Source organism: Anomaloglossus baeobatrachus, chromosome 4, assembly GCF_048569485.1.
Source record: "Anomaloglossus baeobatrachus isolate aAnoBae1 chromosome 4, aAnoBae1.hap1, whole genome shotgun sequence".
Lineage (NCBI taxonomy): Eukaryota > Metazoa > Chordata > Amphibia > Anura > Aromobatidae > Anomaloglossus > Anomaloglossus baeobatrachus.
The window spans coordinates 704,186,473-704,202,342 of record NC_134356.1 but is presented as its reverse complement, the minus strand read 5'-3'; the positions used below and the strand labels follow the sequence as shown (position 1 = coordinate 704,202,342).

At 51.4% G+C, this 15,870-nt stretch overlaps 1 protein-coding gene across 3 annotated transcripts in view; it reads left to right on the top strand.

The window, feature by feature from the left end:
* TNK1 (tyrosine kinase non receptor 1) overlaps nucleotides 1–15,870 on the top strand; it is a 44,337-nt gene that overhangs the window by 9,575 nt on the left and 18,892 nt on the right. For 2 of the 3 annotated variants that reach the window (XM_075343296.1, XM_075343295.1), the window contains exon 2: nucleotides 10,007–10,177. In XM_075343296.1, coding sequence (XP_075199411.1) covers nucleotides 10,015–10,177 — 163 coding nt within the window. In that variant the 5' untranslated portion in view covers nucleotides 10,007–10,014. Of the gene's footprint in view, nucleotides 1–10,006; nucleotides 10,178–15,870 lie in introns of those variants that run through there. The other variant, XM_075343297.1, reaches the window with a different exon arrangement.

Genomic DNA, 15,870 nt, shown 5'->3' with positions numbered 1-15,870 from the left:
TCCAATGAAATTAAGCCTGTAGTAGGATTCAATGTCCTGCATCTGGTGGGGGGGGGGGGAATTGTGCATCAATTGTTCCCCTCTGCAGGGGGCCCCTTATACACAGGTTTGCGGACTGGCCAGAGAGACTGCCCTCCTTCATACTTGGGGTTACATGAAAAAAATATCTAAAGGGCTTGGTGTGATGGGAACTTCTACCCATCCAGGGGGCTGATCCCAGAAGAGGGAGGACAATAAGCCACATGTTTGCTTAGTGAGTTGGTTCTGTAACATGGAGGGCAAAGATCTGTTCTTGCAGCCAGGTCCTTGGGCCATGAATGGACAACAGAGATTGGAGCTGGATACACGTGCTAGAGTCGTGTTATCCATCATCTGGATTTGAGGAACTATCCTAAGGACTATTGTTGATATCGATCATCTGGAGGAGCAGAAGGACCTTTCTAAATAAAAATTGCTTCTTTGTTTAGCTGTCTAGGTGATTACTACAACCCACACTCAGTCTGTGGGTACAGCACACTACATTATACGCTATAAAGAGCCGAGTGTGAGTGTGTAACACTGTGTGAGTCCATGTAATGTAGTGTGCTGTACCCACAGACTGAGTGTGAGTGTGTAACTGTGTGAGTCCATGTAATGTAGTGTGCTGTACCCACAGACTGAGTGTGTAACACTGTGTGAGTCCATGTAATGTAGTGTGCTGTACCCACAGACTGAGTGTGAGTGTGTAACTGTGTGAGTCCATGTAATGTAGTGTGATATACCCACAGACTGAGTGTGAGTATGTATACTGACATAGTGAGTGTATCTTTGTGTGAGTGTGTATTCAGGTGAAGTGTTTGCACACTGTACTGCAGGTGAGTGGGTAATAGATGGTTAGCTCTGTTGCCCAGGATTTGGAAGTCTGTTCTAGTTCCTGATGTCCCTCTTGTGTTGGGCGGAGGTCACGCTCATGTCTCCTGTGTCTCATATAATGGGGGCTGTACACTGGTAGAACAGAAAACACATCAGTGCCCGGGAAGGACAGAGACACGTGTGGCCTCATAGGTGTGGGCGATATGCCAGTCACACCCACCACACGTGAGCAGCGGCGCGGGGTGCGGCTGCTGATCGTGCTGCACTCATACTTTCACTGGTTATTTCCAAAATTACATAAATGATTTTAGGTTTAGAAAGTGTTTATAAAAAGCTGTTCGGTCATGGAGCGGCCTCGTGTACGCCGAGTCATACCACCGAGTCTCACAATACTGAGGAAGAAAGAGTGTGATAGGGTGGACAGGGTGTACCTTGATGGGGTGGAGGGTGGACGGTGATGGGGTGGAGGGTGGACGGTGATAGGGTGGAGGGTGGACGGTGATGGGATGGAGGGTGGATGGTGATGGGGTGTTGGGTGGACGGTGATGGAGTGAAGGGTGGACAGTGATGGGGTGGAGGGTGGACGGTGATGGGGTGGACAGTGACTGGGTGGAGGGTGGACGGTGATGGGGTTGAGTTTGGATGTTGATAGGGTGTACGGTGATGGGGTTTAACATGATGGGGTGGAGGGTGTACCATGATGGGGTGTACAGTGATGGAGTGGAGGCAGTACAATGATAGGGTGGACAGGGTGTACCGTGATGGGGTGGAGGGTGGACTGTGATGGGGTGGAGGGTGGACGGTGATGGGGTGGAGGGTGGACGGTGATGGGGTGGAGGGTGGACGGTGATGGGGTGTTGGGTGAACAGTGATGGAGTGGAGGGTGGACGGTGATGGGGTGGAGGGTGGACGGTGATGGGGAGGACGGTGACTGGGTGGACGGTGATGGGGTTGAGTTTGGATGTTGATAGGGTGTACGGTGATGGGGTTTACCATGATGGGGTGTAGGGTGTACCATGATGGGGTGTACAGTGATGGGGTGGAGGCAGTACAATGATAGGGTGGACAAGGTGTATTATGATAGGGTGTACGGTGATGGGGTGGACAGGGTGTACGGTGATGGGGTGGACAGGGTGTACGGTGATGGGGTGGACAGGGTGTACAGTGATGGGGTGGACAGGGTGTACGGTGATGGGGTGGACTCGTTGTACAGTGATGGGGTGGACAGGGTGTACGGTGATGGGGTGGACTCGTTGTACAGTGATGGGGTGGACTCTGTGTACGGTGATGGGGTGGACTCTGTGTATGGTGATGGGGTGGACTCTGTGTACGGTGATGGGGTGGACTCTGTGTACGGTGATGGGGTGGACTCTGTGTACGGTGATGGGGTGGACAGGGTGTGTGGTGATGGGGTGGACAGGGTGTACGGTGATGGGGTGGACTCTGTGTACGGTGATGGGGTGGACTCTGTGTACGGTGATGGGGTGGACTCTGTGTACGGTGATGGGGTGGACTCTGTGTACGGTGATGGGGTGGACTCTGTGTACGGTGATGGGGTGGACTCTGTGTACGGTGATGGGGTGGACTCTGTGTACGGTGATGGGGTGGACAGGGTGTGTGGTGATGGGGTGGACTCTGTGTACGGTGATGGGGTGGACTCTGTGTATGGTGATGGGGTGGACAGGGTGTACAGTGATGGGGTGGACAGGGTGTACGGTGATGGGGTGGAGGGGGTATGATAGGGTGTACAGTGATGAGGTGGACTCTGTGTATGGTGATGGGGTGGACTCTGTGTACAGTGATGGGGTAGACTCTGTGTACGGTGATGGGGTGGACAGGGTGTGTGGTGATGGGGTGGAGGGTTGAATGTTCTAGAGACAGATTTCAGATTTAGTGTTGAGACTGCGTCTTTTAGGCTTGAGATCTGGTGTTTGGCCTTCACCCTTGTAGTGTGCAGTGTGCTCTGAAAATTTGGGATTTGGCGATACACGTGCTGAATTGTTTGAGTTTATGGGATGAGATCATAGAAAGCTGTGATTGTTTTGGGTCCCGCTCCATTGTGGCACAGTGGCAGGCGTGGACGCCCCCGGCAGAGGTCGTGATCATGTTTTTTTAGATTTGGTGCTGATATCCTGTTTATATCAGGGATAGGGTGAGGCCCGCGCCCCTGAAAGACATGAAGTCACCCGGCATGAAATTCTAATGACTCATTCACTAATTATCCCAAATACCATGAGCGTATCCCGCGTGTCCTGACCCAATTCTATCACAGGTGCAGATGGTGTGCAGGTGTGCAGGACAATAGACCAGTCTCCAGAATGCATCAGTCTCCCACATGGCCAATACATGATGGATACAAAGGGTGAAATGCACGGGGTCGCCCCCCCCCCCCCAGACCACCTTTCTTATAGGGACCTCAAAGGTCCACAACAAATACGCCTTGTGGGAACGTGGTCTTCATTTCACACCTACAATTTTACAGAATAAAAGAGACGTACTGCGGCACCCGGAAATTTTTCTTTTATGTGAAGCCTGTACCCTAACCTCCGTCCTTTATATACGTCCCCACCAAGAAATACTAGATGAGCTAATTAGTGATCCCGCAGAGTATGGCACCACCCTTGCGGTTCCTACATTGCTCTGTACACAGTAACGAGGCCCCCGTCATGTGGCACGATGCCCCCGTCATGCGGTACGATGCCCCCATCATGCGGTACGAAGCCCCCGTCACGCGGTATGATGCCCCCGTCACGTGGTATGAAGACCCCGTCACGCGGTATGAAAGCCCGTCACACGGTACGAAGCCCCCCGTCACGCGGTACGAAGCCCAAGGTCACGCGGTACGAAGCCCCCGTCATGCGGTACGAAGCCCCCATCAGACGTTATGATGCCCGCCACTGTGTACACACGTGGCTCTGCTACATGTACACACTCGGCTCAGCTGTGTGTACACACCGCTCCCCTTCGTCGTGTGACCTTCTTCAGTCTTACATAGACAGAATGCTGAAGGACGGACCTGTCGGCCCTCACTCCATTGTTCTGTTTGGCTGCACCTGTCTCCTGAGGACACAGAAGCCGCTGAAGTCGGGACGTCCCCCTGACCTCCCAGGACAGCTTCCCAAACTCAGGCCAGTCCCACTGGACCCTGACGGTTGTGAGCTGCGGTAACCATAGTTACCGTCAGTACATAGACTTTACAATGTGTCACCTATAGGTGAGTGACATTACCCCCCATAATAAAGATGGCGTGATGAGAATAATGCTGAGGAATGGGCGTGAGACAGCACCTACAAGGCAGGATACAGTGCCCGATCTGATGAGCCCCTCAACCCGAGACCTCCTCAAATACTGTAACATGTGGGTCACATGATGTCGTAAAATCCAATCACCCACCTGTCACCGGGCAGATGTTCTGCCTCACACCTATCAACAGCACCTCATAGGTCGTTGTGTGGCCCAATCATCTGCTGTTACTGACCCTTCAGAACTCTGCCCAGCAGCAGAAATTTAGGCGGGAAAATTTCCCTCAAACTCTCCAGACATTAACACTAGAAGTCCCAGAGAGGGGTCATTGAACATTTCTACCTTTGGAACCCAGAGATGGGTGGAATGACCTGAAGGATTTTAGCTAACATCCTATAATCACCGTCTTTTGTTCTGTAATTAAGGCCATTACTGTCGCACACAGGAGGTTGTTGTTTTCCATTGAGTTTAGCCATTTAATTTCTAGTTAGTTCTATTCCGTTTGGACTAAGGGTCATTTGACCCTCGTTCGGGACTTCAGGGGGGAGCTCGAAATGTCTCGGACTTCTAGTGTTAAGGATAGAGGCCAACATGGAGGCTGAACCCCACGAGGAGCCTTCCCCACAAGCCACCATGCTTCCTGTCTAGTATCGGGTGTCTGTGCAGGACGATGATGGGGCAGTATTACTAGGCAGGACGACGATGGGGCAGTATTACTAGGCAGGATGATGATGGGGCAGTATCACTAGACTAGGCAAGACAATGATGGGGCAGTATTACTAGGCAGGACGACGATGGGGCAGTATTACAAGGCAGGATGATGATGGGGCAGTATCACTAGACTAGGCAAGACAATGATGGGGCAGTATTACTAGGCAGGACGATGATGGGGCAGTATTACTAGGTAGGACGATGATGGGGCAGTATTATTAGATTAGGCAGGACGATGATGGGGCAGTATTACTAGGCAGGATGATGATGGGGCAGTATTACTAGGCAGGATGATGATGGGGCAGTATTATCAGATTAGGCAGGACGATGATGGGGCAGTATTACTAGGCAGGACGATGATGGGGCAGTATTACTAGGCAGGATGATGATGGGGCAGTATTATTAGATTAGGCAGGACGATGATGGGGCAGTATTACTAGGCAGGACGATGATGGGGCAGTATTACTAGGCAGGATGATGATGGGGCAGTATTATTAGATTAGGCAGGACGATGATGGGGAAGTATTACTAGGCAGGATGATGATGGGGCAGTATTATTAGATTAGGCAGGACGATGATGGGGCAGTATTACTAGGCAGGACGATGATAAGGCAGTATTACTAGGCAGGATGATGATGGGGCAGTATCACTAGACTAGGCATGACAATGATGGGGCAGTATTACTAGGCAGGACGATGATGGGGCAGTATTACTAGGCAGGACGATGATAGGGCAGTATTACTAGGCAGGATGATGATGGGGCAGTATTACTAGGCAGGACGATGATAGGGCAGTATTACTAGGCAGGACGATGATGGGGCAGTATTACTAGGCAGGACGATGATAGGGCAGTATTACTAGGCAGGATGATGATGGGGCAGTATTATTAGATTAGGCAGGACGATGATGGGGCAGTATTACTAGGCAGGACGGTGATGGGGCAGTATTACTAGGCAGGATGATGATGGGGCAGTATTATTAGATTAGGCAGGACGATGATGGGGCAGTATTACTAGGCAGGACGATGATGGGGCAGTATTACTAGGCAGGATGATGATGGGGCAGTATTATTAGATTAGGCAGGACGATGATGGGGCAGTATTACTAGGCAGGACGATGATGGGGCAGTATTACTAGGCAGGATGATGATGGGGCAGTATTATTAGATTAGGCAGGACAATGATGGGGCAGTATTACTAGGCAGGACGATGATGGGGCAGTATTACTAGGCAGGACGATGATAGGGCAGTATTACTAGGCAGGATGATGATGGGGCAGTATTATTAGATTAGGCAGGACGATGATGGGGCAGTATTACTAGGCAGGACGATGATGGGGCAGTATTATTAGGCAGGATGATGATGGGGCAGTATTATTAGATTAGGCAGGACGATGATGGGGCAGTATTACTAGGCAGGACGATGATGGGGCAGTATTACTAGGCAGGACGACGATAGGGCAGTATTACAAGGCAGGATAATGATGGGGCAGTATCACTAGACTAGGCAGGACGGTGATGGGGCAGTAATACTAGGCAAGACAATGATGGGGCAGTATTACTAGGCAGGACGATGATGGGGCAGTATTACTAGGCAGGACGATGATGGGGCAGTATTACTAGGCAGGACGATGATGGGGCAGCATTACTAGGCAGGACAATGATGGGGCAGTATTACTAGGCAGGATGACGATGGGGCAGTATTACTAGACTAGACAGGATGATGATGGGGCAGTATTACTAGGCAGGACGATGATAGGGCAGTATTACTAGGCAGGACAATGATGGGGCAGTATTACTAGGTAGGACGATGATGGGGCAGTATTACTAGACTAGACAGGATGATGATGGGACAGTATTACTAGGCAGGATGATGATGGGGCAGTATTACTAGGCAGGATGATGATGGGGCAGTATTACTAGACTAGGCAGGATGATGATGGGGCAGTATTACTAGGCAGGTCGATGATGGGGCAGTATTACTAGGCAGGATGATGATGGGGCAGTATTACTAGACTAGACAGGACGATGATGGGGCAGTATTACTAGGCAGGACGATGATGGGGCAGTATTACTAGACTAGTCAGGATGATGATGAGGCAGTATTACTAGGCAGGACGATGATGGTGCCGTATTACTAGGCAGGAGAATGATGGGGCAATATTACTAGGCAGGACAATGATAGGGCAGTATTACTAGGTACGACGATGATGGGGCAGTATTACTAGGTAGGACGATGATGGGGCAATATTACTAGGCAGGACGACGATGGGGCAGTATTACTAGGTAGGACGATGATGGGGCAGTATTACTAGGTAGGACGATGATGGGGCAGTATTACTAGGCAGGACGATGATGGGGCAGTATTACTAGGTAGGACGATGATGGGGCAGTATTACTAGGCAGGATAATGATGGGCAGTATTTCTAGGCAGGACGATGATAGGGCAGTATTACTAGGCAGGATGATGATGGGGCAGTATTACTAGGCAGGACGATGATGGGGCAGGATAATGATAGGGCAGTATTACTAGGCACAATAATGATGGGGCAGTATTACTAGGTAGGACGATGATGGGGCAGTATTACTAGGCAGGACGATGATGAGGCAGTATCACTAGGTAGGACGATGACGGGGCAGTATTACTAGTTAGGACGATGATGGGGCAGTATTACTAGGCAGGACGATGATGGGGCAGTATTACTAGGTAGGACGATGATGGGGCAGGATGATGATAGGGCAGTATTACTAGGCACGATGATGATGATGCAGTATTACTAGGTAGGACGATGATGGGGCAGTATTACTAGGCAGGATAATGATGGGCAGTATTTCTAGGCAGGACGATGATAGGGCAGTATTACTAGGCAGGATGATGATGGGGCAGTGTTACTAGGTAGGACGATTATGGGGCAGTATTTCTAGGCAGGACGATGATAGGGCAGTATTACTAGGCAGGATGATGATGGGGCAGTGTTACTAGGTAGGACGATGATGGGGCAGTATTTCTAGGCAGGACAATGATGGGGGCAGTATTTCTAGGCAGGACGATGATGGGGCAGTATTACTAGGCACGATGATGATGGGGCAGTATTACTAGGTAGGACGATTATGGGGCAGTATTTCTAGGCAGGACGATGATGGGGCAGTATTACTAGGCAGGATGACGATAGGGCAGTATTACTAGGCAGGATGATGATGGGGCAGTATTACTAGACTAGGCAGGATGATGATAGGGCAGTATTACTAGGCACGATGATGATGGGGCAGTGTTACTAGGTAGGACGATGATGGGGCAGTATTTCTAGGTAGGACGATGATGGGGCAGTATTTCTAGGCAGGACAATGATGGGGGCAGTATTTCTAGGCAGGATGACGATAGGGCAGTATTACTAGGCAGGATGATGATGGGGGCAGTATTTCTAGGCAGGACGATGATGGGGGCAGTATTTCTAGGCAGGATGACGATAGGGCAGTATTACTAGGCAGGATGATGATGGGGCAGTATTACTAGACTAGGCAGGATGATGATGGGGCAGTGTTACTAGGCAGGATGATGATGGGGCAGTATTACTAGACTAGACAGGACGATGATGGGGCAGTATTTCTAGGTAGGACGATGATGGGGCAGTATTTCTAGGCAGGACAATGATGGGGGCAGTATTTCTAGGCAGGACGATGATGGGGGCAGTATTTCTAGGCAGGATGATGATGGGGCAGTATTTCTAGGCAGGACAATGATGGGGGCAGTATTTCTAGGCAGGACGATGATGGGGGCAGTATTTCTAGGCAGGACGATGATGGGGGCAGTATTTCTAGGCAGGATGATGATGGGGCAGTATTTCTAGGCAGGACGATGATGGGGGCAGTATTTCTAGGCAGGATGATGATGGGGGCAGTATTTCTAGGCAGGATGATGATGGGGGCAGTATTTCTAGGCAGGACGATGATGGGGGCAGTATTTCTAGGCAGGATGATGATGGGGGCAGTATTTCTAGGCAGGACAATGATGGGGGCAGTATTTCTAGGCAGGACGATGATGGGGGCAGTATTACTAGGCAGGACGATGATGGGGCAGTATTTCTAGGCAGGACAATGATGGGGGCAGTATTTCTAGGCAGGATGATGATGGGGCAGTATTTCTAGGCAGGACGATGATGGGGCAGTATTTCTAGGCAGGACGATGATGGGGGCAGTATTTCTAGGCAGGACGATGATGGGGGCAGTATTTCTAGGCAGGACGATGATGGGGCAGTATTTCTAGGCAGGACAATGATGGGGGCAGTATTTCTAGGCAGGACGATGATGGGGGCAGTATTTCTAGGCAGGACGATGATGGGGGCAGTATTTCTAGGCAGGATGATGATGGGGGCAGTATTTCTAGGCAGGACAATGATGGGGGCAGTATTTCTAGGCAGGACGATGATGGGGGCAGTATTTCTAGGCAGGATGATGATGGGGCAGTATTTCTAGGCAGGACGATGATGGGGCAGTATTTCTAGGCAGGACGATGATGGGGGCAGTATTTCTAGGCAGGACGATGATGGGGGCAGTATTTCTAGGCAGGACGATGATGGGGCAGTATTTCTAGGCAGGACAATGATGGGGGCAGTATTTCTAGGCAGGACGATGATGGGGGCAGTATTTCTAGGCAGGACGATGATGGGGGCAGTATTTCTAGGCAGGATGATGATGGGGGCAGTATTACTAGGCAGGACAATGATGGGGGCAGTATTTCTAGGCAGGACGATGATGGGGGCAGTATTTCTAGGCAGGATGATGATGGGGCAGTATTTCTAGGCAGGACGATGATGGGGGCAGTATTTCTAGGCAGGATGATGATGGGGGCAGTATTTCTAGGCAGGACGATGATGGGGGCAGTATTTCTAGGCAGGACGATGATGGGGGCAGTATTTCTAGGCAGGATGATGATGGGGCAGTATTTCTAGGCAGGATGATGATGGGAGGAGTGGTTCCCTTGTGTTTTGATGCTCCTGTCTCTTCCTCATTCCTCTCCTGTCCGTACATGTTGTCTCTGATCTCCCCACACGTGAGGGTGACGCGGCGCACAGGAGCAGGCGTGTCCCAGCACTCAGCGCATGTTGTGTGTATACAGCGTGGTGGATGTGTACACCACAGTCATAAATCTCGGCTGATCGTCACCGCCACACACAGTGCTGACCGGCGGTCTCTTCTCTCCAGGTGCGGAGATGGTGACGGAGGAAGGGTCCGAGTGGCTGCTCTCGCTCCTGCGGGAGGTCCAGCTGGAACAGTTCTACGCCAAGATCCGGGACCAACTGAACGTGACGCGCCCGGGACACTTCGACTTTGTGAAGCCGTTTGATCTGGATCAGATCGGAATGGGGAGACCAGGTGAGATCCACTGAACATGATGGGGGCTGTAATGCCCTATATGACGGTATCCCCCATGATGGGGGCTGTAATGCTGTATAGGATGGTATCCCCCATGATGGGGGCTGTAATGCTGTATAGGACGGTATCCCCCATGATGGGGGCTGTAATGCTGTATAGGATGGTATCCCCCATGATGGGGGCTGTAATGCTGTATAGGACGGTATCCCCCATGATGGGGGCTGTAATGCTGTATAGGATGGTATCCCCCATGATGGGGGCTGTAATGCTGTATAGGATGGTATCCCCCATGATGGGGGCTGTAATGCTGTATAGGATGGTATCCCCCATGATGGGGGCTGTAATGCTGTATAGGACGGTATCCCCCATGATGGGGGCTGTAATGCTGTATAGGATGGTATCCCCCATGATGGGGGCTGTAATGCTGTATAGGATGGTATCCCCCATGATGGGGGCTGTAATGCTGTATAGGATGGTATCCCCCATGATGGGGGCTGTAATGCTGTATAGGATGGTATCCCCCATGATGGGGGCTGTAATGCTGTATAGGACGGTATCCCCCATGATGGGGGCTGTAGTGCTGTATAGGATGGTATCCCCCATGATGGGGGCTGTAATGCTGTATAGGATGGTATCCCCCATGATGGGGGCTGTAATGCTGTATAGGATGGTATCCCCCATGATGGGGGCTGTAATGCTGTATAGGACAGTATCCCCCATGATGGGGGCTGTAATGCCGTATAGGATGGTATCCCCCATGATGGGGGCTGTAATGCTGTATAGGATGGTATCCCCCATGATGGGGGCTGTAATGCTGTATAGGATGGTATCCCCCATGATGGGGGCTGTAATGCTGTATAGGATGGTATCCCCCATGATGGGGGCTGTAATGCTGTATAGGATGGTATCCCCCATGATGGGGGCTGTAATGCTGTATAGGATGGTATCCCCCATGATGGGGGCTGTAGTGCTGTATAGGATGGTATCCCCCATGATGGGGGCTGTAGTGCCCTATATGACGGTATCCCCCATGATGGGGGCTGTAATGCTGTATAGGATGGTATCCCCCATGATGGGGGCTGTAATGCTGTATAGGATGGTATCCCCCATGATGGGGGCTGTAATGCTGTATAGGATGGTATCCCCCATGATGGGGGCTGTAATGCTGTATAAGATGGTATCCCCCATGATGGGGGCTGTAATGCTGTATAGGACGGTATCCCCCATGATGGGGGCTGTAATGCTGTATAGGATGGTATCCCCCATGATGGGGGCTGTAATGCTGTATAGGATGGTATCCCCCATGATGGGGGCTGTAATGCTGTATAGGATGGTATCCCCCATGATGGGGGCTGTAATGCTGTATAGGATGGTATCCCCCATGATGGGGGCTGTAGTGCTGTATAGGATGGTATCCCCCATGATGGGGGCTGTAGTGCCCTATATGACGGTATCCCCCATGATGGGGGCTGTAATGCTGTATAGGATGGTATCCCCCATGATGGGGGCGATGGGGGCTGTAATGCTGTATAGGATGGTATCCCCCATGATGGGGGCTGTAATGCTGTATAGGATGGTATCCCCCATGATGGGGGCTGTAATGCTGTATAGGATGGTATCCCCCATGATGGGGGCTGTAGTGCTGTATAGGATGGTATCCCCCATGATGGGGGCTGTAATGCTGTATAGGATGGTATCCCCCATGATGGGGGCTGTAATGCTGTATAGGATGGTATCCCCCATGATGGGGGCTGTAATGCTGTATAGGATGGTATTCCCCATGATGGGGGCTGTAGTGCTGTATAGGATGGTATCCCCCATGATGGGGGCTGTAATGCTGTATAGGATGGTATCCCCCATGATGGGGGCTGTAATGCTGTATAGGACGGTATCCCCCATGATGGGGGCTGTAATGCTGTATAGGATGGTATCCCCCATGATGGGGGCTGTAATGCTGTATAGGATGGTATCCCCCATGATGGGGGCTGTAATGCTGTATAGGATGGTATCCCCCATGATGGGGGCTGTAATGCCGTATAGGATGGTATCCCCCATGATGGGGGCTGTAATGCTGTATAGGATGGTATCCCCCATGATGGGGGCTGTAATGCTGTATAGGATGGTATCCCCCATGATGGGGGCTGTAATGCTGTATAGGATGGTATCCCCCATGATGGGGGCTGTAATGCCGTATAGGATGGTATCCCCCATGATGGGGGCTGTAATGCTGTATAGGATGGTATCCCCCATGATGGGGGCTGTAGTGCCCTATATGACGGTATCCCCCATGATGGGGGCTGTAATGCTGTATAGGATGGTATCCCCCATGATGGGGGCTGTAGTGCTGTATAGGATGGTATCCCCCATGATGGGGGCTGTAGTGCTGTATAGGATGGTATCCCCCATGATGGGGGCTGTAATGCTGTATAGGACGGTATCCCCCATGATGGGGGCTGTAATGCTGTATAGGACGGTATCCCCCATGATGGGGGCTGTAATGCTGTATAGGATGGTATCCCCCATGATGGGGGCTGTAATGCTGTATAGGACGGTATCCCCCATGATGGGGGCTGTAGTGCTGTATAGGATGGTATCCCCCATGATGGGGGCTGTAATGCTGTATAGGATGGTATCCCCCATGATGGGGGCTGTAATGCTGTATAGGATGGTATCCCCCATGATGGGGGCTGTAATGCTGTATAGGATGGTATCCCCGATGATGGGGGCTGTAATGCTGTATAGGATGGTATCCCCCATGATGGGGGCTGTAATGCTGTATAGGATGGTATCCCCCATGATGGGGGCTGTAGTGCTGTATAGGATGGTATCCCCCATGATGGGGGCTGTAATGCTGTATAGGATGGTATCCTCCATGATGGGGGCTGTAATGCTGTATAGGATGGTATCCCCCATGATGGGGGCTGTAGTGCTGTATAGGATGGTATCCCCCATGATGGGGGCTGTAATGCTGTATAGGATGGTATCCCCCATGATGGGGGCTGTAATGCTGTATAGGATGGTATCCCCCATGATGGGGGCTGTAGTGCTGTATAGGATGGTATCCCCCATGATGGGGGCTGTAATGCTGTATAGGATGGTATCCCCCATGATGGGGGCTGTAATGCTGTATAGGATGGTATCCCCCATGATGGGGGCTGTAGTGCTGTATAGGATGGTATCCTCCATGATGGGGGCTGTAATGCTGTATAGGATGGTATCCCCCATGATGGGGGCTGTAGTGCTGTATAGGATGGTATCCCCCATGATGGGGGCTGTAATGCTGTATAGGATGGTATCCCCCATGATGGGGGCTGTAATGCTGTATAGGATGGTATCCCCCATGATGGGGGCTGTAGTGCTGTATAGGATGGTATCCCCCATGATGGGGGCTGTAATGCTGTATAGGATGGTATCCCCCATGATGGGGGCTGTAATGCTGTATAGGATGGTATCCTCCATGATGGGGGCTGTAGTGCTGTATAGGATGGTATCCCCCATGATGGGGGCTGTAATGCTGTATAGGATGGTATCCCCCATGATGGGGGCTGTAGTGCTGTATAGGATGGTATCCCCCATGATGGGGGCTGTAATGCTGTATAGGATGGTATCCCCCATGATGGGGGCTGTAATGCTGTATAGGATGGTATCCCCCATGATGGGGGCTGTAGTGCTGTATAGGATGGTATCCCCCATGATGGGGGCTGTAGTGCTGTATAGGATGGTATCCCCCATGATGGGGGCTGTAATGCCGTATAGGATGGTATCCCCCATGATGGGGGCTGTAATGCTGTATAGGATGGTATCCCCCATGATGGGGGCTGTAATGCTGTATAGGATGGTATCCTCCATGATGGGGGCTGTAATGCTGTATAGGATGGTATCCCCCATGATGGGGGCTGTAATGCTGTATAGGACGGTATCCCCCATGATGGGGGCTGTAGTGCTGTATAGGATGGTATCCCCCATGATGGGGGCTGTAGTGCTGTATAGGATGGTATCCCCCATGATGGGGGCTGTAGTGCTGTATAGGATGGTATCCCCCATGATGGGGGCTGTAATGCTGTATAGGATGGTATCCCTCCATGATGGGGGCTGTAATGCTGTATAGGATGGTATCCCCCATGATGGGGGCTGTAATGCTGTATAGGACGGTATCCCCCATGATGGGGGCTGTAATGCTGTATAGGATGGTATCCCCCATGATGGGGGCTGTAATGCTGTATAGGATGGTATCCCCCATGATGGGGGCTGTAATGCTGTATAGGATGGTATCCCCCATGATGGGGGCTGTAATGCTGTATAGGATGGTATCCCCCATGATGGGGGCTGTAATGCTGTATAGGATGGTATCCCCCATGATGGGGGCTGTAGTGCTGTATAGGACGGTATCCCCCATGATGGGGGCTGTAATGCTGTATAGGATGGTATCCCCCATGATGGGGGCTGTAGTGCTGTATAGGATGGTATCCCCCATGATGGGGGCTGTAATGCTGTATAGGATGGTATCCCCCATGATGGGGGCTGTAATGCTGTATAGGATGGTATCCCCCATGATGGGGGCTGTAATGCTGTATAGGATGGTATCCCCCATGATGGGGGCTGTAGTGCTGTATAGGATGGTATCCCCCATGATGGGGGCTGTAATGCTGTATAGGATGGTATCCCCCATGATGGGGGCTGTAGTGCTGTATAGGATGGTATCCCCCATGATGGGGGCTGTAATGCTGTATAGGATGGTATTCCCCATGATGGGGGCTGTAGTGCTGTATAGGATGGTATCCCCCCATGATGGGGGCTGTAATGCTGTATAGGATGGTATCCCCCATGATGGGGGCTGTAGTGCTGTATAGGACGGTATCCCCCATGATGGGGGCTGTAATGCTGTATAGGATGGTATCCCCCATGATGGGGGCTGTAATGCTGTATAGGATGGTATCCCCCATGATGGGGGCTGTAGTGCTGTATAGGATGGTATCCCCCATGATGGGGGCTGTAATGCCGTATAGGATGGTATCCCCCATGATGGGGGCTGTAATGCTGTATAGGATGGTATCCCCCATGATGGGGGCTGTAATGCTGTATAGGATGGTATCCCCCATGATGGGGGCTGTAATGCTGTATAGGATGGTATCCCCCATGATGGGGGCTGTAATGCTGTATAGGACGGTATCCCCCATGATGGGGGCTGTAATGCTGTATAGGATGGTATCCCCCATGATGGGGGCTGTAATGCTGTATAGGATGGTATCCCCCATGATGGGGGCTGTAATGCTGTATAGGATGGTATTCCCCATGATGGGGGCTGTAATGCTGTATAGGATGGTATCCCCCATGATGGGGGCTGTAATGCTGTATAGGATGGTATTCCCCATGATGGGGGCTGTAATGCTGTATAGGATGGTATCCCCCATGATGGGGGCTGTAATGCTGTATAGGATGGTATCCCCCATGATGGGGGCTGTAATGCTGTATAGGATGGTATCCCCCATGATGGGGGCTGTAATGCTGTATAGGATGGTATCCTCCATGATGGGGGCTGTAATGCTGTATAGGACGGTATCCCCCATGATGGGGGCTGTAATGCTGTATAGGATGGTATCCCCCATGATGGGGGCTGTAGTGCTGTATAGGATGGTATCCCCCATGATGGGGGCTGTAATGCCGTATAGGATGGTATCCCCCATGATGGGGGC